The sequence below is a fragment of the Suncus etruscus genome, chromosome 2, assembly GCF_024139225.1.
Source record: "Suncus etruscus isolate mSunEtr1 chromosome 2, mSunEtr1.pri.cur, whole genome shotgun sequence".
Lineage (NCBI taxonomy): Eukaryota > Metazoa > Chordata > Mammalia > Eulipotyphla > Soricidae > Suncus > Suncus etruscus.
Window position 1 is genome coordinate 133,099,198 of NC_064849.1, and position 24,089 is coordinate 133,123,286.

The 24,089-nt window shown below is 43.4% G+C and overlaps 1 protein-coding gene across 1 annotated transcript in view; it reads left to right on the forward strand.

Moving 5' to 3' along the window:
- The window catches only part of IQGAP2 (IQ motif containing GTPase activating protein 2), a 292,564-nt gene that overhangs the window by 168,462 nt on the left and 100,013 nt on the right, over nucleotides 1–24,089 (forward strand). Inside the window, 6 exon segments of the mRNA XM_049766526.1 lie at nucleotides 3,371–3,438; nucleotides 3,814–3,927; nucleotides 5,590–5,768; nucleotides 7,207–7,294; nucleotides 17,120–17,283; nucleotides 19,815–19,975. Of these exon segments, the coding sequence (XP_049622483.1) occupies nucleotides 3,371–3,438; nucleotides 3,814–3,927; nucleotides 5,590–5,768; nucleotides 7,207–7,294; nucleotides 17,120–17,283; nucleotides 19,815–19,975 (774 nt within the window).

Here is a 24,089-nt window from a genome sequence, read left to right on the forward strand (position 1 = left end):
TATTTATTTATTTATTTATTTTTGTGGTGGTTTTTGGGTCACACCCAGCACTGCTCAGGTGTTACTCCTGGCTCTTGCTCAGAAATCGCCCCTGGCAGGCACAGAGGACCATATGGGATGCCGGGATTTGAACCACTGTCCTTCTGCATGAAAGGCAAGCGCCTTAGCTCCATGCTATCTTTCCAGCCCCTTGATTCCTGCTTTCTGGTGACTCCATATAAACAGATATTATTGAGCTCTACAAAAAGATCCTAGACTATATATTTTTACAGTTTTCAATTGATTTGGTCTGCACTAATTTTCCTAGAATCTGGTTGTCCTTCAGATTGGCTTTTTGTTGATGGTGTTGTTTGGTTGGTTGACTGGTGGGATTTAGGGTGCTTAGGATTTATTTCTGGCATCATACTTAGGGATCACTTCTGGTAGCCCTTGGGGGATCATATGGGGTTCCGGGGTTTGAACCAGACTCAGTTGCATGTATAAAAGTCAAGAGCTCTACCTGATATACTATCCTCCTGCCTTCCTTTTGTTTTTAACTAAAAATTGAGTATAGAACATAGGACTTTGGACATCTTGGCAGTAGCAGCAATAATCATAACCCAGCATCTCACACTTGCAAGGCTAGTGTTTTAGCATTGAACTTCATCCCCACTTCCCTACCTCTGCCAATCCTGCCCCATAAATACTGTTTGGATCTCTCTACATAATGAGTCATTGAAACACTGAGTGGCTCTAGTAGTCTGAAATTCACTACCCAAGCAGTGAATTGCTTGGTACTTCAGAAACTACTCTCTATCTGCCTCAGCCAGATTTGGCTCTGAGGAGGCAGGTGATTCTCTGCTGCTGCAAAACATAAAAGAACAGTGACCTCACACTTGAATTTCAGAACAGACCTCCAGTCTGTTCATTTCAAAAGTTAAAAATAACAATAATGAAACTTCTGAACTGGACAGACCTTGAGTTGTTTTAAGCCATATCCTTTACCTCACCAACAGGGGGAAGGTATGGATGGATGCTCACACCTCTAGATTCAGCCAGTTCTGGTGCCAGGTCCCAGTCTCTTGTGTCCCCATTAGTGTTGATGAACAAATGATATTCATCTCATATGTCACAGCATTAAGTATACACATGTTCTAGGAAAGCTGGAATAAATTCAGCCACTACCTTTAAAGTTGGCATTTTAGGACTAAAACACCTTTTTGCATAAATAGTGTCAGATTGTTTGGGGATTACTTTTGGTTTAGGTTTTGTTTTTACTTGATGGTTTTCTATCCTTGAACTAATAGTATTTGTATGAAAGGGGTACAAGGACCCGCGAATCTTTTTAGCCAGCAGAAAGCAGGTATTTGGATATTCTGCTGGCCTCTCTCAAGGCACAAGTGTAATGGAACTTTCAGTAAGAGGAAGATGTTCCGAACAAGGTGACTTCTGACAGTGGTGATGACTTTAATTCTCAGCTTCCTTTGGAATCTCTCAGCTTGTGTTGGCTATAAATCATTAGTTAGTAAGCTCCGTGTAATAAAGAGCTACAAGAAAATTGTGGGGTTTTTGTTGTTTCTCTTTTTAATATTGGATGGACATTTTAAGATTAAAATTGTATTTCCTGTCAGCTTCAGATAATAATGACCTCATTTGAATTAGATGCTTGGAATGACGGCACAACTATAGCTGATTTTCTTCAGCATTAGTTTCAAATATTGTTTCTTGCAAGCACTTGTCCCTTTGAATGACTGGGAAGTGCTTCTACTAAAGAAATTTGGCAGTAAACAGTGAAAATTGATCTTTTTACACTCTTACGCTTTCACATCAAAGACCAGTATTGAAAACTGGATACAAATAGAAAGTAACATTTAATTTTTGTTTTAGTAAAACTGGCTTTGCAAATGAGATTTCTGTCTGATCCTACTAGCTTAAAAATATATGATTTAAAAATCCAGATTTTTAAAGTGACTAGCCTTCTACCTAAAACTTCACAGCACCATCTAGTGGTAACTTTTACGTAAGACAAAATGTTTGTTTATGGTGAAACTTTATGTTAGTGTCACCGCGTACACTGGAAAAGTATAAAGTATAATTGGAAAAATATGTACCTCATCACTTTACTACAAAGGATAATTGATATTTTTATTTACTATAAATGAGCCTCACCATGAATGGTCCCTGAGCACAGAGGCAGGAATAAGGCCTGAGTACTACTGGTATGGTCCCCAAAACAAAAATTTTAACGCAGACCTCTGATCTGAGTTGAAAAATGGCTCATAAAATATGGTGGTTTTGAAAACATCAGCATACTTGTTTCGTTCATATTGTCTTGTTTGGTATCAAACTTTTGAACCTGTCCACAGAACTACACTGAGCATTAGTGCTGTAGTTGGGGGCTTCTCAAAACTCTTCCTGCTTGGCCACACAGTCAACTAGAAGGTATTTACTTTAGGAGCCCAGACTGGTAGCTTAAATAACAATGAATTTACATTTTCTCTCCCTATGCTACTTGGTAGCATGCCAACATTGTGGTTTATTGTAACCATCACCCTTCCCCTATTCTGTTTATTACTTCAGAAAATCTGAAACACTCCCTCAGAGGTGTTATGGTCCTTTGAGAAATATTGAAAAGCAAAAGAGGCTGTGAGATATGCTTTCAACAGAGTGGGAATCACCTAAGGAATATCCAAAAAATGCTTACTATGTCTGTTCCTGCTGCTTTGTTGACATATCTCTTATTCACATCTCTTATCCATCACAAATGAGTGATGGTCTACAGTCCCAGGGGAAGTTCCATCTGCTGCAGGAGACTGGTCTTTTACTAAGCTCTAGCCTACAACGCAACAGGAAATATGATAGTGAGACTCAGTTTCCTCATCTATTAAAATGAACTTAAGGAAAAAATTTCTTAGGTCTTTTTCTAACAAATAAAGCCATTCAGGGCTGAGGAGATAGGACAAAGTTAAGACACTTACCTAGCATGAAACTCACCTATGCTCAAGCCAATGCATTATGATATATATATATATGTTTTTGGGCCACACCCAGCGGTGCTCAGGGGTTACTCCTGGCTGTCTGCTCAGAAATAGCTCCTGGCAGGCACGGGGGACCATATGGGACACTGGGATTCAAACCAACCACCTTTGGTCCTGGATTGGCTGCTTGCAAGGCAAATGCTGCTGTGCTATCTCTCCAGGCCCATGATATAATTATTAATGTAGCTTGCTTTTGCCTAGGTTCAATTCCACACATGGTCCCTGACCCTTACCATGAGTGGTTTTTGAGCACAGTCAGACATGCAATGCTTGAAAAATATAAAGAAAGCCATTCAAATGTTGTCATGCAAATCTATAATAAAGATTCTGATAACATATGTTTTCTCTTTCAGTTTATATCTGTTCAAACTAGGAATTGCTCCCCAGATTCAAGATTTGTTGGGCAAAGTGGACTTCACAGGTACTACTCATTGCCTTTATGCTTTTAAATAATGTAGGTACTGGGAAATATAGCAATGTTTTTTTCTTTTTATTGATTCTTTATTTTCCTTCTCTATCAATAATCCAAGAATACAATTTATTTCTAGTCCTGCCTCTGTCTGTGCTTTTATTTATTTATTTTTTTTTTTGGTTTGTTTTGGGTCCCATCTGGCAGTGCTCAGGGGTTCCTCCTGGCTCTATGCTCTGAAATCGCTCCTAGTAGGCTCGGGGACCATATGTGATGCTGGATTTCAAACCATTGTCCTTCTGCATGCAAGGCAAATGCCCCACCTCCATGCTTTCTCTCCGGCCCCTATCTGTGCTTTTCTTTGACTTTTCTTTTGTTCTCTTCCAGAGGAAGAAATAAGTAATATGAGAAAGGAACTTGAGAAATACGGAATACAGATGCCATCATTCAGCAAAATTGGTGGTATTCTGGCTAATGAGCTGTCTGTCGATGAAGCTGCATGTAAGTATACTTAAAGGCCAAGCCTGCTTTTGACATGAACACTTTATTTACACTGTGTTCACATGAAATAAAATGTTTAGAATGTATGTTAAGGATTCTGGGAGTTCTTATATATATTTAGGGATTAGTTCGTGTTTATTAGAACATAACAGATTTATGTAATTAGTTTTGCACTTGGGACATGTATTAAAGGTGAATTCAGAGGTTTCATAGTGGCTAGGGAGATGGCTCAAAGAGTTAGTGAACATCCTTTGCATGTGAGAGCCTTAGGATTTATTTCCCAGCACCACCAGGAGTGCCACAAAACAAAACACAAAAGAAAACAACAAAAAAATACTCGAGTTTCCAGAAATATTTTCCTTCGTCAAAATATCTCTCTAGTTTCTATGTAGAATACATTGTTATGAATCTTTCACTTAAACCACAGATATCTTTTAGAAAAAAGCATACAACTTTCAAAGTGTTCATACTATTTTTGGTGCCACTATTGTCTGACATCATTCTTTTTTGTGTATTTTTTGTTTTGAGACCACACCTGGTGTCACTCAGGGGTTACTCCTGAGTTATGCTTTCAGAAATTGCTCCTGGCTTGGGGGACCATATGGGATGCCAGGGGATCAAATTGCGGTTGGTCCTAGGTTAGCGAGTGTAAGGCAAATGCCCTACTGCTTGTGCCACTGCTTTGGCCCCTGGCATCGTTATTGATCCATTGTAGCCATTTGGTTCAAAAAGAATGAATAAGTACAGCTCATACAAAGGCTACTGAGACAGGAAAGCAACCCAAATGCCCAACTACAGTTGAATGTATCAAAAAGTTTTGGTCTATAAACACAGTGGAATACTGCAGGTATAAGAAAAGACAAAATCGCACAGTTTTTTGACCTTGGATGGAACTAGAGAATATCAAGTAAAATCAGTCAGAAAGAGAGGGACAGATATAGAATGATCTCTTATATATGTGGTATTTAAGGTATATAGTAAGATAACAACAAAAAGCCAAAGGCAACAGAAGTGGAGAACTGATCCAATTTTCTGTTGGTGTTGGATTGCTGTATGAATGAAACCCCATTAACAGTATTGTATTCACAGTATCAATAAATATTGAAAATCAAAAACTACTGAGACAGGACTGAAATAGGTTGGTGGTATCACATGATACTCAGATGTTCTGAGGTTTCTCTTTCATGCTACCCAGAAACCCAGGTAGAAAGTAAACCAGCTTATCGGAGGGATTATAATGATGAAGGCATTTGTCTTGCACAGGTTCAACCCATATTCAATCTTCAGCACCATATGATCCCCTAAGAATGGCCAATAATGAACCCTGTGCACCAAGCCAGGAATAAGCCTGGGTATAGCCCAAAACAAATATAAATGTAAGCTTGCTAGCATTCATGCAGTGTTGAAGCAATGATGTGTATTGTCTTTTGGTGGTTAAAATGTTTTTGTTTTAGGCCCAAAGAAATATTTTGAAGAGCTGGAGCCCACATGAGAAAGTTATGATTGGTCCCTGATATTATATGGACACCCCATCCCTCATACACACAAAAACACAAGCACCACCAGAAGTGACCCCGGTGTACTGAGCCAGGAATAGATTCTGAGTACTATTGGATGTGACCAGAAAAAAACAGATTAATTGAAATCTTTTTCTCCTTTTAGTGCATGCTGCAGTAATTGCCATTAATGAAGCTATTGAAAAAGGAATTGCAGAGCAGACTCTTGTAACACTAAGAAACCCAAATGCAGTTTTGACTTGTGTGGATGACAACTTAGCACAGGAATATCAGAAAGAATTGTGGGAAGCCAAAAAGCAAAAGGAGGAAAACTCAAGACTGAAGGTATATTGATACTGAGTAATAAATACAGTACTAAGTGTGATTCTGAACTGCTCATTGGAAAAGCCTATATGTGAAAAGTGATTATTTACCATAAATTGACTTGTCACCCCAGTCACAGATTGACCAAAACAGTGGGTGTGGCTGAAATGTCAGGGTAGAAGGAAACCTTCTACTAGATGTATATTGCTGGTGACTAGACTGAAGGTCATGTCAGAAACTCACTACTTACCAGGAGGGTGTTGAAGTAGTAGCAAAAGATCTTCCCTTTGTGGGCAAGAAGATTTCTGTGTTAGCAGTTATCTTATGTGGTTTGTTGCTAGAGGCCCATAAACTAAAACTATCAAGTTTCAAGAGAGGATACTTTTAGTTCTTTCTATTTCCCTGCATTGGAGCACAAGTTCCTAGCTGTAAGGGAATTGGTACAGCTAGACTTGGGCAACCCTGATGTCTGACCTATGACTGGTGACTTGGACTGCGCAGAATTTGTACCTACACTCCAGTTGCTCTTTCCTTAAGCTCCCACCCTTGCCTGTCTTAGCTCTATTTCTGAAAGTCCTCACTTTCTCTTCTCTTAACCGGCAGATCCCTCCAACATTCAGTGCTCCTTCCTCCCTTCTGGAGCTGTCTCTTTTCCCTCTTTGCTCTAAATATGGGCATTCTGCAGCTTTGGCCTTGAATTTCTCCTGTCCTTCCCTGGAGCTCATGCACTTCTTGGCAATATCAGCTGACTGCTTGACATCTGACCCCTTTCACATGCCTCCTGAGATCCTTTGTCCCTCTCAAGAGTCATGATTCTGAAATAAATTCAATGTGTGTCACCAAAAATTTGACCTCCTTACCTACTGTATGAGGACTTTTCCCTCCAAATGCCTCAAGTGTCCCCTGGACACAATCTGCATGCTGTAGCCCCAAGAATGGGCTAACAGACTTTTATGATCAAAACCTTACAAATCCTACTGTCTATACCCTATCTCCTCCCTCTACTTCACATCAGTCTCTTCCAGGCCCTCCTCATCTTTTTTTTTTTCCTCCTACTTCTATGTATACAAATGTATACCAAGTATACATTTCAACTATGGATCTATTGTGGTTTTTGAGTGTGGTCATTAGCTTGGGTGAAATGCAGTTTTTAGTACTGAACTGTTGGGTTCTATGAAATTAAAAAAGGACCCCTAACAATGAAAACAGGTGACCCAAGCTACTGTTGTCCCCATAAAACAGATAGGCCTTCTCAGGGAGATTTAGGTTCTGTTGGTCTGTGTCATTCTGCCCAGTGGATTACCCTTAGTCCCATCTCAGTGCTGACACTCTTAGGTGCTGTACTGAGTTCTAGTGATTGTTAGTGAATTCAGTTTTATTGCTCTGGATTTCACTTTCAAATATTGAGATTTGTCAGCATTGCACTATCAAAGGTATCAGTGAAGACTTTGCTTTGCAGAATAACTGTATATCAGAAGAAGAAAGAGATGCCTATGAAGAACTGTTGACTCAGACAGAAATCCAAGACAACATCAATATAGTCAACAGTAAGTATTGGATTATGTGAAGTATGTGAATAGGTCTGTGGTACAAGTTTTCCTTGTCAGAATCCCATCGCAGTTTCTAACTTATGCCCTTGTCAAGCTGTCTTAAACAAGGAAAACATCCTCCAAATGTAAATGCTGCTCTTAATTAGAGGGCATTAACTGACAGTATCTCAGGGAGCTTTTTAACATGACGTCCCCATAATCTGGTGTTTCTCTTCAGATCGCATATATCTTTTGTCTTTTACTAAAATGATCTTCCTCCACCCCATGCAAGATAGTTCAAAAATTTCTTGAAGTCCAGTTTCATCATAGGTATAATGCAGTTCACATTTTCTTTTTTTTTTTTTTTTTTTTAATTTTTATTTTTAATTATGAGAACAAGGGTGCAAAGAAAGAGGACAAGGTAAAGTTACAGTGGAAGGACAATCACCCATAACATAATTCTCAGAAGTCCCCTTGCTGATATCTTAACTTTGAAATTTCAGCCAAAGAACATTAAGATAAATAAGACAGAATCCATGTACAATTACTTTGTCCCTCAAGTCCCCAGATTGTAACCCATTATAATATTTCTTAACAGTACACAAGGCAATCTAAAGCCATAAAACTTACGTAACTCCTTAAACATTACAGGCATAGTATTTTCTTACATTTCCATATACATGCATATTAGCTTAAGTTAACCTCAAATTTTAAGTGAGTTCTTTTTAAGGATTAGAGTCAAAGGGGCACAGTAAAAATGGTGTTAGAGTGGCAATTGTTGTTTGCATAGGCCCACAAAAATATGAGGGACATGGAAAGAAATAACCTTGGCCTAAGTACAAAGAGACCAGACCCCTGAAGTTTCCTGGCACAAGACGAAGTCTAGGCTCCAGGCAAGCTAGATCGTCCAATCCAATACATTGTCTGTAGTGCCAACACACTTTTATTTTTCACACAGTCTCTGTTGTTGGTATCATGTTTCTGTATTAAAGATCCTGGAATCTGCATATCTTACATTGAAGTCAGGATGTGGAGCATCCTCTCCTTACTCCTCACAATCAAAGGGCAATGCAGGGAGCCCTGTCCTATAAGCAGGTCGTTGTTGTTGTTAAGTCTTCTCAGTGTTAAGGGAAGTATCTTTTGAGCAGGTCGAAGTCTGAGCAGTGTAGGTCTTCCGTGGTAGAGGATTGCTTCCAGGTGATGTTATAGACCAGCCTGGATGTTTCGTGTATGGCTTTCCTGGTTCAGGGGAGAATGGAGTATGCCCTTTCTTCTGAGGTCTGTGCCAGGTCATTATGTCAATGTTCAGGGTGTAAGGTCCCTTTGCACTACAAGATTTGTGTGTTCCAATCTCTATTAGATAGGATCTTATTTGTATTTATACTATTTTCCCATTTTAATGTGCCTATGCAAATAAGAAGCAATGCCACATGGTGTTATTGGCGCATATAGGGGCCATAAGAACAATTACAATGATTCCCAAGACATGGTTCAATCATAAGCATTAAACTGGGGGACTCTTCCACCAAAATTCCTTGTTAAACAGCTCAAAAAGAGAAGATAAAAAGTGGTTAGAATCATCACTGTATAAGACAACATTTAGTAAGAATTATAGCTGTAAGAGAAAAAACACAAAATAGTCTAAAGAAATACGTGTCCATTTTATGTATCTTGAAACAGTTTGGGGTTGTCACACAAAATGCACAGCTTTGGACTGTGATTAGGATTGTACACTACTGAAGTTAAAAAGAGTAAAGTAGGTTAGTGATGTTTGAGAGGGGGTTAGAGAGTTAAGGAGTAAAAAAGAGCTTTGTAGGGGTGTGGGAAAGTGGAGAATACAAAATAAACATTCTGTATACGGAAAACATAACATAAGGATAAGGAATATTCTGAATACATGAAGTACATGAAGTACGCGCGGGAGCGGGAGCCCCCGTGCGGTTCTGTAGGTTTTGGATGCCTAGGGAGGAATTTCTCACCCCCTCCCCCCAGGGCCCGATTAACCAGGCGTGGCCCTGAAGACCCGCCTGGTGTGGGGGGAATCTTGTTCCCCTGGACTAAGTGGTCAGCCCAGGGGTCCTATGGCTAGCTGTCCTGCCCAGAGCCCCCAACATACCAGTCAAAAGCCCACGAAATCCTGGCATGTGGAGTGTTCTGAGCCCAGCCAAGCCTCTGTAGTTTTTGGATGCCTAGGGAGGAATTTCTCACCCCCTCCCCTCAGGGCCCGATTAACCAGGCGTGGCCCTGAAGACCCGCCTGGTGTGGGAGGAATCTTGTTCCCCTGGACTAAGTGGTCAGCCCAGGGGTCCTATGGCTAGCTGTCCTGCCCAGAGCCCCCAACATACCAGTCAAAAGCCCACGAAATCCTGGCATGTGGAGTGTTCTGAACCCAGCCGAGCCTCTGTAGTTTTTGGATGCCTAGGAAGGAATTTCTCACCCCCTCCTCCCAGGGCCGGATTAACCAGGCGTGGCCCTGAAGACCCGCCTGGTGTGGGGGGAATCTTGTTCCCCTGGACTAAGTGGTCAGCCCAGGGGTCCTATGGCTAGCTGTCCTGCCCAGAGCCCCCAACATACCAGGCAAACACACCAAGAAATCCTGGCATTCGGAGTGTTCTGAGCCCAGCCAAGCGTCTGTAGTTTTTGGATGCCTAGGAAGGAATTTCTCACCCCCTCCTCCCAGGGCCAGATTAAACAAGCGTGGCCCTGAAGACCCGCCTGGTGTGGGAGGAATCTTGTTCCCCTGGACTAAGTGGTCAGCCCAGGGGTCCTATGGCTAGCTGTCCTGCCCAGAGCCCCCAACATACCAGGCAAACACACCAAGAAATCCTGGCATTCGGAGTGTTCTGAGCCCAGCCAAGCCTCTGTAGTTTTTGGATGCCTAGGAAGGAATTTCTCACCCCCTCCTCCCAGGGCCGGATTAACCAGGCGTGCCCCTGAAGAGCCGCCTGGTGTGGGGGGAATCATGCTCGCCTGGAGTAAGTGGTCAGCCCAGGGGTCCTATGGCTATCTGTCCTGCCCAGAGCCCCCAACATACCAGTCAAAAGCCCACGAAATCCTGGCATGTGGAGTGTTCTGAGCCCAGCCAAGCCTCTGTAGTTTTTGGATGCCTAGGAAGGAATTTCGCACCCCTTCCTCCCAGGGCCGGATTAACAGGCGTGGCCCTGAAGACCCGCCTGTTGTGGGGGGAATCATGCTCGCTTGGACTAAGTGGTCAGCCCAGGGGTCCTATGGCTAGCTGTCCTGCCCAGAGCCCCCAACATACCAGTCAAAAGCCCACGAAATCCTGGCATGTGGAGTGTTCTGAACCCAGCCGAGCCTCTGTAGTTTTTGGATGTCTAGGGAGGAATTTCTCACCCCCTCCCCCCAGGGCCCGATTAACCAGGCGTGGCCCTGAAGACCCGCCTGGTGTGGGGGGAATCTTGTTCCCCTGGACTAAGTGGTCAGCCCAGGGGTCTTATGGCTAGCTGTCCTGCCCAGAGCCCCCAACATACCAGTCAAAAGCCCACGAAATCCTGGCATGTGGAGTGTTCTGAACCCAGCCGAGCCTCTGTAGTTTTTGGATGCCTAGGGAGGAATTTCTCACCCCCTCCCCCCAGGGCCCGATTAACCAGGCGTGGCCCTGAAGACCCGCCTGGTGTGGGGGGAATCTTGTTCCCCTGGACTAAGTGGTCAGCCCAGGGGTCCTATGGCTAGCTGTCCTGCCCAGAGCCCCCAACATACCAGGCAAACACACGAAGAAGTCCTGGCATTCGGAGTGTTCTGAGCCCAGCCAAGCCTCTGTAGTTTTTGGATGCCTAGGAAGGAATTTATCACCCCCTCCTCCCAGGGCCGGATTAACCAGGCGTGGCCCTGAAGACCCGCCTGGTGTGGGGGGAATCTTGTTCCCCTGGACTAAGTGGTCAGCCCAGGGGTGCTATGGCTAGCTGTCCTACCCAGAGCCCCCAACATACCAGTCAAAAGCCCACGAAATCCTGGCATGTGGAGTGTTCTGAGCCCAGCCGAGCCTCTGTAGTTTTTGGATGCCTAGGGAGGAATTTCTCACCCCCTCCCCTCAGGGCCCGATTAACCAGGCGTGGCCCTGAAACCCGCCTGGTGTGGGAGGAATCTTGTTCCCCTGGACTAAGTGGTCAGCCCAGGGGTCCTATGGCTAGCTGTCCTGCCCAGAGCCCCCAACATACCAGGCAAACACACCAAGAAATCCTGGCATTCGGAGTGTTCTGAGCCCAGCCAAGCCTCTGTAGTTTTTGGATGCCTAGGAAGGAATTTCTCACCCCCTCCTCCCAGGGCCGGATTAACCAGGCGTGGCCCTGAAGACCCGCCTGGTGTGGGGGGAATCTTGTTCCCCTGGACTAAGTGGTCAGCCCAGGGGTCCTATGGCTAGCTGTCCTGCCCAGAGCCCCCAACATACCAGGCAAACACACCAAGAAATCCTGGCATTCGGAGTGTTCTGAGCCCAGCCAAGCGTCTGTAGTTTTTGGATGCCTAGGAAGGAATTTCTCACCCCCTCCTCCCAGGGCCAGATTAAACAGGCGTGGCCCTGAAGACCGCCTGGTGTGGGGGGAATCTTGTTCCCCTGGACTAAGTGGTCAGCCCAGGGGTCCTATGGCTAGCTGTCCTGCCCAGAGCCCCCAACATACCAGGCAAACACACCAAGAAATCCTGGCATTCGGAGTGTTCTGAGCCCAGCCAAGCCTCTGTAGTTTTTGGATGCCTAGGAAGGAATTTATCACCCCCTCCTCCCAGGGCCGGATTAACCAGGCGTGGCCCTGAAGACCCGCCTGGTGTGGGGGGAATCATGCTCGCCTGGAGTAAGTGGTCAGCCCAGGGGTTCTATGGCTATCTGTCCTGCCCAGAGCCCCCTACATACCAGTCAAAAGCCCACGAAATCCTGGCATGTGGAGTGTTCTGAACCCAGCCGAGCCTCTGTAGTTTTTGGATGCCTAGGGAGGAATTTCTCACCCCCTCCCCCCAGGGCCCGATTAACCAGGCGTGGCCCTGAAGACCCGCCTGGTGTGGGGGGAATCTTGTTCCCCTGGACTAAGTGGTCAGCCCAGGGGTCCTATGGCTAGCTGTCCTGCCCAGAGCCCCCAACATACCAGGCAAACACACCAAGTAATCCTGGCATTCGGAGTGTTCTGAGCCCAGCCAAGCCTCTGTAGTTTTTGGATGCCTAGGAAGGAATTTTTCACCCACTTCTCCCAGGGCCGGATTAACCAGGCGTGGCCCTGAAGACCCGCCAGAATTTCTTGGTGTGTTTGCCTGGTATGTTGGGGGCTCTGGGCAGGACAGCTAGCCATAGGACCCCTGGGCTGACCACTTAGTCCAGGGGAACAAGATTCCCCCCACACCAGGCAGGTCTTCAGGGCCACGCCTGGTTAATCGGGCCCTGGGGGGAGGGGGTGAGAAATTCCTCCCTAGGCATCCAAAAACTACAGAGGCTCGGCTGGGTTCAGAACACTCCACATGCCAGGATTTCGTGGGCTTTTGACTGGTATGTTGGGGGCTCTGGGCAGGACAGCTAGCCATAGGATCCCTGGGCTGACCACTTAGTCCAGGGGAACAAGATTCCCCCCACACCAGGCGGGTCTTCGGGGCCACACCTGGTTAATCGGGCCCTGGGGGAGGGGGTGAGAAATTCCTCCCTAGGCATCCAAAAACTACAGAGGCTCGGCAGGGTTCAGAACACTCCACATGCCAGGATTTCGTGGGCTTTTGACTGGTATGTTGGGGGCTCTGGGCAGGACAGCTAGCCATAGGACCCCTGGGCTGACCACTTAGTCCAGGGGAACAAGATTCCCCCCACACCAGGCGGGTCTTCAGGGCCACGCCTGGTTAATCCGGCCCTGGGAGGAGGGGGTGAGAAATTCCTTCCTAGGCATCCAAAAACTACAGAGGCTTGGCTGGGCTCAGAACACTCCGAATGCCAGGATTTCTTGGTGTGTTTGCCTGGTATGTTGGGGGCTCTGGGCAGGACAGCTAGCCATAGGACCCCTGGGCTGACCACTTAGTCCAGGGGAACAAGATTCCCCCCACACCAGGCGGGTCTTCAGGGCCACGCCTGGTTAATCGGGCCCTGGGGGGAGGGGGTGAGAAATTCCTCCCTAGGCATCCAAAAACTACAGAGGCTCGGCTGGGTTCAGAACACTCCACATGCCAGGATTTCGTGGGCTTTTGACTGGTATGTTGGGGGCTCTGGGCAGGACAGCTAGCCATAGGACCCCTGGGCTGACCACTTAGTGCAGTTCACATTTTCAAGAAAAAATTGTAATTTACAGAATAGGTGATTATTCTTGCCCATGATTGCATAATGTCATTCTCTTGATACTGAGGCAGATAGTGACACCTCTTTTCTTTAATACTACCTGATCATCAGTCTGAAGTTGATAAGAATTGTTTCCTTACCAACTTGTACAGCTTTAGTGCACATGAGTGAAATGTAACAGGCCAAAGGAGATGGCGGTTTGAGTCCTCCATCTACAAATTCTCATAGACTTGCATGCTTCAGTTTCTTTTGGTACCCCCATCAGTTGTGTGATTCTCAAGAATAGAAAATTTGGGGAACTAACGTCAACATGTGCTAGTTTATATATATTAATCTTTTATTATCTTCATGTCAGCCCCCACCCACTCACAAATACACAAACACATACTACAGTTTGTTTTTATTTGAGGCAGCCAGGAATCATATTTGATATTTATTTCTCTAAATCAATCTAAATAGCCCCTCCAAAAATAAAATACATGAAAGTCTGAATGATCTACTGAATAAATCATTTGAACCCTTTGATAAAACCATTCCTGGAGGGTCCACAAATGACAACAAACCTAACTCTTCCCTCAACTTAACTTCCTAGATGAGGTTTGAGTTTTCTTTACTGCTCCTAAGACTTTCAAAGAAATATATATTGCTATTAGAGCCATGTCCCATGGGATTGAGGAGCCAAGAGAAGAGTGGTATAAATGTCTAGAAAATCTATAGACAGTGAGCCTGAGAATTCACCTCATTGTTTCTCAGCATTTATCTAATGGTGACCCATCTGGCCTTGTTTTTTTCCTGCTGCCTCTGTGTCCTACTAGTTGTTGCTTAGTCTCATTTGTTCCCCCCATTCTACCATGGCCTCAGACATGATCTCCCATTTATATGATTTTTATCTACAACCCTCCTGCAATCTCCTAGATGCCCACAGTTGTGAATTGGGGGTTCACCTTACACAACTGCTAAGAGTTCTAATACCAGGTTTTTTCTCAAGGGAATCCATTCATGCTTGGTGGGGGGGGGGTTCCTATTCTTGCATTGGCTTTGGTTTGGGGCACACACCTAGCAGTGCTCTGGGACTCTTCCCTGTCCTATATTTGGGGTTTACTTCTGGCAGTATTCAGGGGACCATTGGTGTTGGAGATCAAACCCAGACCTCTGGCATGCAAAGCAACTACTCCCTTGAGCTATCTCAGCAGCGCTGGTTTTTTGTTCTTATAAAATCTTAAAGATGTTAGTGACAATACATGAAACACAATTTCCAAATCCTCTCAGTACTCTATATGGGAGATGTGGATTACATTATATTTGACAGAAATGAATTACAGGAAGAAATTAATATTGCCAGCAGACATGTGAGGTTCATAAATTTAGTGAGAAAATGGCTTTCTAATCTTTGGCCATTCTTTATTTTTGACATGTTTATAACCACTAAAATACCTCATTTTCACGTTAACTACTTTATATAATGCTTTACTCAATGACATAATTTCCTGACCATAATGTAATGCCAGAGTGACTATACTTTCCCCCACCCACCCATTTAAATTAAAGGCCAAGAATGAATTGCACTGACATATAAAAAAAAAGATGAAAGGCATTGTAATGTTTGATAGCTGTAGATTTGCAGACCATGATTATGCTGAAGTTTATCTGACCCCTTCTGAATATTTATAGTTTGGTGAAACTTAAAGTGTCTTTGAAAAACTCTCTGAAGCATGTTTTAGTGATGTCAATGAGAGAGCTGCACACTTGAAATGATATAAGTGAGTCAGAGAGATGAGGAAGGGAGGGAGAGGGAGAGAACTAAACAGGCTTATTGTATGCTTTGCTTGCAGGAGGCTTAGGTATGATCCCCAATAGCATACGCCCCCTCCCCAGCATCCCTGAAAGTGACCCCAAGCACTGCAGGGTGTACCAGAAAAACAAAGATAAGTATCTAAGTATAGTTACTTGATAAACTTTTCCTCAACCACATCAGTTACTTGATTAAAAGTTCTGTCTACGTTTTTGACAGCCTTCATCATGACAGTGACAGCTTTGATGGTCAAGTTACTAACACAGTGGTCAGTCCTCAACTTTGTTGAAACATGGACCTTTTAATAAATTTGGCCTGTGTCTTTTGTTCACTATGTACTATGTTTTGTTAAGATTAGCACAAGAAATTTTTTAAAGTGCAGAGTATAAAATAGCAGGTCATATTAAAATTTTTTATAAAAAGTGGTTCATTCATTGTGTTTTAAGGATATGAGTCTCTAGTAAATATTTCACTCTACAGTTGTGCAAAATTGCACAATAAAGTTGCCAGGGTCAAATAAGATTCTGTGTGAAGTAATCTGAAATTCAACTAAGAGGACACCACCAGCCACTGACCTTCCTTTCTGGGATCTTTGTATTTTTCATATTAACTCAAAGAATAGATAAAAAGCATTTGAGTTCTTCAGATCCTTTGGAATAAACTTAAGGTTTTCTTGGTTGTGGCCTGAAAAAATTGCATCCATTCTATTTCCTGCTATTGAGTTTGACTCAGTAGAAAGGTGACTGAGTTGAGTTCTTGTGAATGTAATTAGAGAAGAGAGCTTGTCAGCTGTTACAGAGCACCTCAATAATCCTTGAAGAATTCTGGAAATCCGTAGGTACGTGTTTGGAGGATGGAATCCTGCCGCTTCTGTCTGGTCCGCTGTTGTCTGGTGGCAGAGTTCATCACTCATTCCTTCCATTTGCTCAGCAATTCATCTCTTCCTCCAAAGACTGTGCTGAATCTGTGCTTCCCAGAGTCGTCCTCTGGGTCACGGGAAAATGCAGGTCTTTGTTATATAAACACTGAAACTGGCAGGGGTCAGAAAGTCTCTGTAGGGGTCAGAACATGAAGCCTCTGGTAAAAACAAAGACATTTCTGTGCTGAGGTCTTGTTTTGTTTTGGTTTCCATCATTGAATACAATTTTTTTCTTTGCATGGATTTGTACTATAATTTTTTAATTAATCTTGAAATGATATTTTTCTCAGGAGTAAGAATTTTTGGAATCTAAGCTGAGAGGGTATGATCTAGAACTAAACAACAGCCCATCCATATCACACAGTGATGTGCTTGAGCACCAACATGGGCTGCTGGATCCTAATTCAGAGGGAGGGTCAAGTGGCCAGGCCAACCTTGCTCCTTTTCATACCGGATTAGCTTTCTTCTTGAGCTGTTTCTCCCCATAAGGAGCATTACAAAGCAATGGCAATGCGGGGGAGGGGGGGTGGGGGAATAGTGGAATCCAGCTCTAAATCTTGGGAGAATGTCCTAAGGAGGAAATAGTCAGAGACAATGGGAAGGGTTTGTGGAAGGGGAGGAAATGGGACTGAAACTGGTTTTGAAAGAGGAAGGATTGGGCAGAGGAGGCAGACCAGACTGGAAAGTTAAGTTCTCCATGGTCATGTTCTCCTCAGAGAACTCACCTCTAAGAGTGCTCAGTCTGCTGGTGATGTTTTTGCCATGGACTTCCTTTAGCTGTAATGGGAAGGTGAGGATCAGGGTTCTGATACTCAGAAGATGGACTGGTTGGGTAAAGCAGAGGTACTGATGGAATCTGAAACCCTGCAGGGCTGGCTGCCGTGGACCACATCAACATGGTCATTCGGGAAGGCGACCCCAAAAGTACACTACTTGCACTGAAGCAGCCTGAGGCCCAGCTGCCCACTGTGTATTCCTTTGCTGCTGAGATGTATCAGAGCGAACTTTTCAATCTGCAGAAACAGAACAGCCTGGTAAGTCAAGGAAGTCCCCAGTTCCAGAGAGGTGGGTGCTGAGTTCAAGCAATGACGATAGGTGTCCTGGAAAGGTGAAGACACTCAGGCAGAATCTTTGACTTGTCCCCCTCTGGTCTTTGAGGCCAACCTGTGCCAGTTCTGTGGCTCCCTCCTTAATGCCTGCCTTTCATCCACAGGAGCAATCTAAGTTCCCAGTTAGAAAAAGTAGGCAAGACTCTACAAATATGAAAGCAAATTGTTGCTCTTCTGTAGTTTTGAAAGAACTTTGGGTTTTTGTTGTGCAGGCCACACCTGATAGTGTTGGGGTCCAGGGCCATGCCTAGCAGTGCTCAGGGAATTTTGTGCCGCTGGAGAGTAAATCCAGGATTACCACCACCCCCTCACATACACACACACACACACATACACAAATGCAAGATAGACTACCACTGAGTCATATCCTCTGTGGCAGTTTGTCAAATCACACTGAATTTATAAAATTTGTAATCTTCTCGATAAGGCAAAATCAACTCTAAATCTGCACTTTAGATAGTTGCAATTAAAAAATATAAATATCATAGCTTTGATAGTTGTAGTTCTGTGCTCCTTTAACACACCAATGCTTTGTGTACCACCAGTGGCTCACAAGTGAACATGTCTGTACACAAATTGCAGCACAGTTGTCGCTGCATTAATATGCTAATACTATTCAACAAAAAATACACAAGAGCCGGGGAGATAGCATGGAGGTATGGCATTTGCCTTGCATGCAGAAGGATGGTGGTTCAAACCCTCGCATTCCTTATGGTCCCCCAAGCCTGCCAAAAGCAATTTCTGAGTGTAAAGTCAGGAGGAACCCGTGAGCACTGCTGGGTATGACACAAAAAACAAAAAACAAAAAACAACAACAACAACAACAAAAAAAAAATATATATATATATGTACTCACACAAAGTTACACTAATTAAGAGCACGTTTACTAGTACAGAATTAAGTTAATGAAACAGAATGAAAAGTACTGGTAAAAGAACCAAGAATTTCATATAGGAGTGAACTTGTATTTTAAGAATTTGGGGAAAGGAATAAAATATTTATGTATTTAACCATTATTGGGGGTGAATGATGGTATCCTTTTCCAAATGAAGTCAGAAGCAACACTACACCAAAGAATGGGGAGAGAGACCAAGAGTACATGAGGATAATTCAAAAATCAAATGATAAATCATTCACAGAACTTTTACACTCAAAGCCAGAGCAATATTACAGCAGGTAGGGTATTTGTCTTGCACTTGGATGACCCAGGTTTGAGTCCCAGCACCATATACGATTCCCCAAGGACTGCCAGGAATGACTCCTTAGTTCAGAGATAGGAGTGAACCCTGAGCAAGGCTGGATGTCCCCCACCAATAACTTTCTCACTCAACCAGACCTAAGTAAATGTAAATTAAAATGAAATACATGTATTTTTTCACCAATCTGAGAAACCAGATTGGCAAATATGCCGAGATTTAACCTCAAGTAGAGAAAAGTTATGCCTATTAGGACTATGACTAGTACAGCCTCTAGAGAGGGACCTCAGGTGTATGTGTCACAGGCTGTGTCCCATCCTAGTAGTCACAGAGCAGAAAATGAGCTGAACAATATGAGGCTCTTCCCACGAGCAACTTTACTGCTCTGTCAGCTGCTGGTTGTCACTCGTGGTCTATAGTACTGATGGAGGGAAACAGTACATAACTGTATCTAGTGAGGTACCCAAGCTTAGAACATGCTAACATTAAATGGAAAAAGATGAGTTCAAAATGTGGAGCACTGGGGCTGGAGAGATAGCACAGTGATAGGGCATTTGCCTTGCACGCAGCTGATCCAGGACGGATGGTGGTTCAATCCCGGCATCCCATATCATCCCCCGAGCCTGCCAAGGACGATTTCTGAGCACAGAGCCAGGAGTAACCCCTGAGCACCGCCTGGTGTGACACCCCCCCCCAAATATGGTGGCATTATCTTTCTTGAGTATGTCTTTATAAATATTTTTAAAGCCCTGTTAAGTTTGCATGAATTTTGAGTTAAAGGCTAGAGGCCAGCAAGATAGAAAAATGGATGATAAGGTACATGCCCTTATCAGTCCTTGAGGATTGAACACTGACCCAGGTTCAATCTCTAGCATCACAGGGTCCCCTGAGCACCTTTGGGTGTGACCCTCAAAGCCTTTGCATTGAGCCATTGGCTTATTTAGCTATACTGCTGGGGGGTTGAACCTTCTGAGCACTGCATGGGACATAGACATCCACCCCCTCCTTCCCAAAAAAGATTTTGTTTCAAAATTAAAGAATGTATACTAAATAATTTTGGTGATGGACCATTTTTTCCTGCTTAATTAGTCTCCTATGTTTTACAAATGGAAGTATTTGTGTTTCCATTTTTAATGGAAATATTATTGTATATAGAGGTGTCAGGCCTTCAAATTGAGAACAGCAGGATGTATGCTCTAAACTTCTCTTATCGGCAGTATGTGTTTTGGGGAACTTACATTGTGATATGTTTTTCAACAGAACTACTTGGCCCATGAAGAGCTCTCCATTGCGGTGGAAATGTTATCTGCCATTGCTTTACTAAACCAGGCCTTAGAAAGCAATGATCTTGTGTCTGTGCAGAATCAACTCAGAAGCCCCAAAACAGGCCTCAACAATCTGGATGAGACATATGTGGATCGGTAAGCAACATTTTTCCTACTTCTTTCAGTGTCAGAATTTGTATTTCAGTGATGCCTGAGTATTTGTACAACATGTAGGGTACTTGCCTTGCATGTGGCCCATCAGATTTGATCCCTGACATCGCATACAGTGCCCAATTCTGCCAGAAGTGACCCCTGAGCACAGAGCCAGTTGTAAACTCTAAACATTGCTGGGTGTGGCCCAAAACAAATAACAAAAAATATTAAAGATTATTTTCTTACTTATTAAATCTCTTCTCCATGCTCTTTTTCTTGAATGCTAATCTATTTTTTAGTGAGTTCTTTTAATAATAAAAAAGAAAACATCCCATGACAAATACTGCTTTTATCATAAAAGAACAGCGGAAAACATACCTTTTATTCTTGCGGAGAGAACAAAGTATAGGAGAGTTGAAAACTAACATGCTGATCATCCAAACCAGTTCCCTCATTTTGATGAGAAAATGAATTACTATTTATAACTCCAAGTATGGCCCAGAACTCCCTTCTTCTGATCATAAAACTGAAGGAATTTATGAGAACACAGTGGATCAAGGTCCTGAGTGTTTTTATTTTCATTCAATGCTGGTAGAACATACAATTAACAGTACAACTGAACGCTATAGTAGATCTAGAAATAAAAGTAAGTACCTAGAATAAGGATCATTTACACAAAAGTCCAAGTTAAAGTTATTTGTTTTTAACCCTGCCTCTACATGACCACCAGGGAGAGCTGTCTGCATATAATCACAGCCAGCCTCCTTTCAAATGCTGGTTTTGGAACTTCTCATCTAGGGAGATCCAGTCACTTTCTTGAGCCTAATACTTTGCAGAGAGAACTGAGAAAGACTAAGCTTAAGAAAGAAAGAATGTTTGCCTACTTATCAGTGTAGAGAATGACCCAAAGGAGAAAGATAGTAATTTTGAAGGGCCGGAGAGATAGCACAAAGTGTTTGCCTTGCAAGCAGCCGACCCAGGACCTAAGGTGGTTGGTTCGAATTCTAGAGTTCCATGTGGTCCCCCTGCCTGCCAGGGGCTATTTCTGAACAGATGACCAGGAGTAACCCCTGAGCACCGCCTGGTGTGGCCCAAAAACAAACAAACAAACAAAAAAAACCAGACAAAAAACAAACAAAAAAGATAGTAATTTTGAGTTGTCTCAAAGAAATAGTGCTCTTATTCCATGAAAATTTTGTACTTTCCCATAATCTGTTTCCAAGATAGTTTATTTCTAACTCTGCTGTATGTGTTAATTATACTAGTCTCACCTTCAAGCATCAAAATCTCAAGTACATCTGAGTTGTCCTCTGCCAGGCACCTGCTCTCCTTTTTCAGTGTCAGGAATCCATATATCTGTTTAGCTCTGCAAAAGTTCTTCATGTTCCAGCAACCATGTCCTGCCCCTTCTTCCTTGTCCTCTGCTGGTCTCCTAATACTTGAATCTACAGTTACTTCTTTGGGTGGCCTGTAGTCTATTAGGACACTCAGAATGTTTGGTGAGACAACACTACATAGGCCTAACATCCCTAGCCAACAGTCACTCAATTTTGATGGTCAAATATAGTCCCCCACCTCCAATTCACAAATTACCCATGAAAGAAATAGTCTGGCCCATGTGATTGTTTTTAGGCATCAATGTAGTTCTGGTGAAGTTTGATTATTTTTATACCTGTGGTTTCCACCCTGCAGTCCTCAGAGATATACGTAGAATACAGATGTTTTGTATAAAAAACCCTAAGTTTGTATTTTAGTAATCTCTTGAAAATTGATTTAAATACATTCTGGGACCCGGGCTCCCTTTGGTTTCTATGCTGGCAGCTGTATTCTGCCCTATCACCCCAAGCCCCTCAGAGATCTTTCGTCATCTCAGCATTACACTTAAATGTCAACTTTTCCAACTGATCTCAGAAGCCCCTGATGGCTGGTTTGCAGGTTTAAGGAACAGTCTTCTATCTGCACCACACCTTATAGTGTACAAGGTTTTCATTACACTGTGGTGCTAGGCAGGATCACCTTGAAGGATTATTAAAAGGCTTCCACTAGGGGCTAGAGTGATGGCATAGCAGGAAGGATGTTTGCCTTGCAAGCGGCCAACCCAGGTTCAATGCCCCACATCCTATATGGTCCCCCAAATCCTTCAAGCCCTGCCAGGAGTGATTCTGAGCACAGAGCCTTGAGCATGACAGGTATGGCACAAAAAGCAGCAATAAAAAAAATATCAAGTCCTTTATGCCAACAGTAAGAACTACAGTCTTCCCAAATGGAGACCCTGGAGCCAATACTTAGTACTGTAAAAAAAAATTTTTTTAAAAAGCCACTACTGGAATCTGCAGATATAATAAAGTGGTGAAGGTGCTTGCATTGTACATCACTGACCCCAGTTTGATACCTGATACCATATATGGTTCCCCAAACATCACCGGGAGTGGCCCCTGAGCAGGGTCAGGAGTAAGCCCTGAGTACTGTGGATGTGGCCCCTCAACCTAAAAAAAAAGTTTTTTAAATAAAAATTTTAAAAGTACCTTTACTGTGGGGCCGGCGAGGTGGCGCTAGAGGTAAGGTGTCTGCCTTGCAAGCGCTAGCCAAGGAACGGACCATGGTTCTATCCCTGGAGTCCCATATGGTCCCCCCAAGCCAGGGGCGATTTCTGAGTGCTTAGCCAGGAGTAACCCCTGAGCATCAAACGGGTGTGCCCCCTCAAAAAACAAAACAAAAGACCTTTATTGAACATGGCTCTTATTCTTCTAATTATATTTTCCCAAATACATTTTGTCCCATTTTCACAAGACATGTGAAAACAGCATGTTTAGAGGGGTTGACCCTGAAAAGCTACTGTTCTGAGATTAATTTCTCCAAAATGCAACTCTATTTCTAAGCCTTTTCTGTGTGCCTGTGCCTGTTCTCATCTGAACTAAGACCAGATCCACCTCTAAATATGCTGTTAGGATCTTGACTCCAGTATCATTCCTCTCCCCTATCTCACACTTCAGTGAAGTGGAATCAGAACCCCCCAGACTTTACTCCCTAACCTGTCTGCTTTTTTGTACATAGCTGTCATACAGAAAGTGTCATCCTTCAATCCCCATTTCTGCCCAGCACAATCTTGGTGCTTCCAAGCCCTGTCTAGATGTATCCATGAATTACCTGCATGCTTCTCTTCACTCTTAGAGGTATTAGCTCTTCTGAGTATCTGCATGGTGTAATTGGTAGAACTAAATATTGGAGCCAAGAATATCTAAACTTGAATCCAAACTACCCTTTTAAAAACTTTTGGGGTCAGAGTGATAGTACAGATGGTAGGGCACTTGCCTTGCACATACTCCACCTGGGTTCAATCGTCAGCATCCCATTTAGTCCCCTGAGCACCACCAGGAGTCCCTGACCATTGGTGGGTATGGCCCCAACACACACACACACACACACACACACACACACACACACACACACACACACACGCTCTGCATTTATAGAACAACTTTGAGAATTAAGCACCACCAGGAGTCCCTGACCATTGGTGGGTATGGCCCCAACACACACACACACACACACACACACACACACACACACACTCACACACACACACACACACACACACACACACACACACACATATGCTCTGCATTTATAGAACAACTTTGAGAATTAAGTACTCAGTTTAGTGTCTGTCCTAGGCAAAGTGTACCCCAACTAAGAATTTTCCTTTATTTCTCCTTTCTTGAATTCCTGTCATGTCTACACTTACAGACTATCTTTACTTGGATGGTCTTTCCTATGCCTTGTTTTACACCCACTTGGATTTTTGTTTCTTTCTTCCCTAGTGATTTTCAACCTTCATACACCTTCAGATCAATGGAGATAGAAATAATTTGTGTACTCTTAGGGAAGGAAAAAAAACATTATTTATAATACCGCTACATATCTATATTTATGGCAGCTCATAAATGGCAATAAAACCTTGTTTTTTACTAGCTACAGTCTGAGGCGTTTTGACTTGCCCTAGAGTCTAGACAGTAAGGTCCTGGAATTCAAAGGCCTTAAATTCACTAGTTCCTTCTGCTCTCACCCCTGAAGTGCCAGCATTACTATCATCACATGAGTCTTTGCTCAAAGCTAA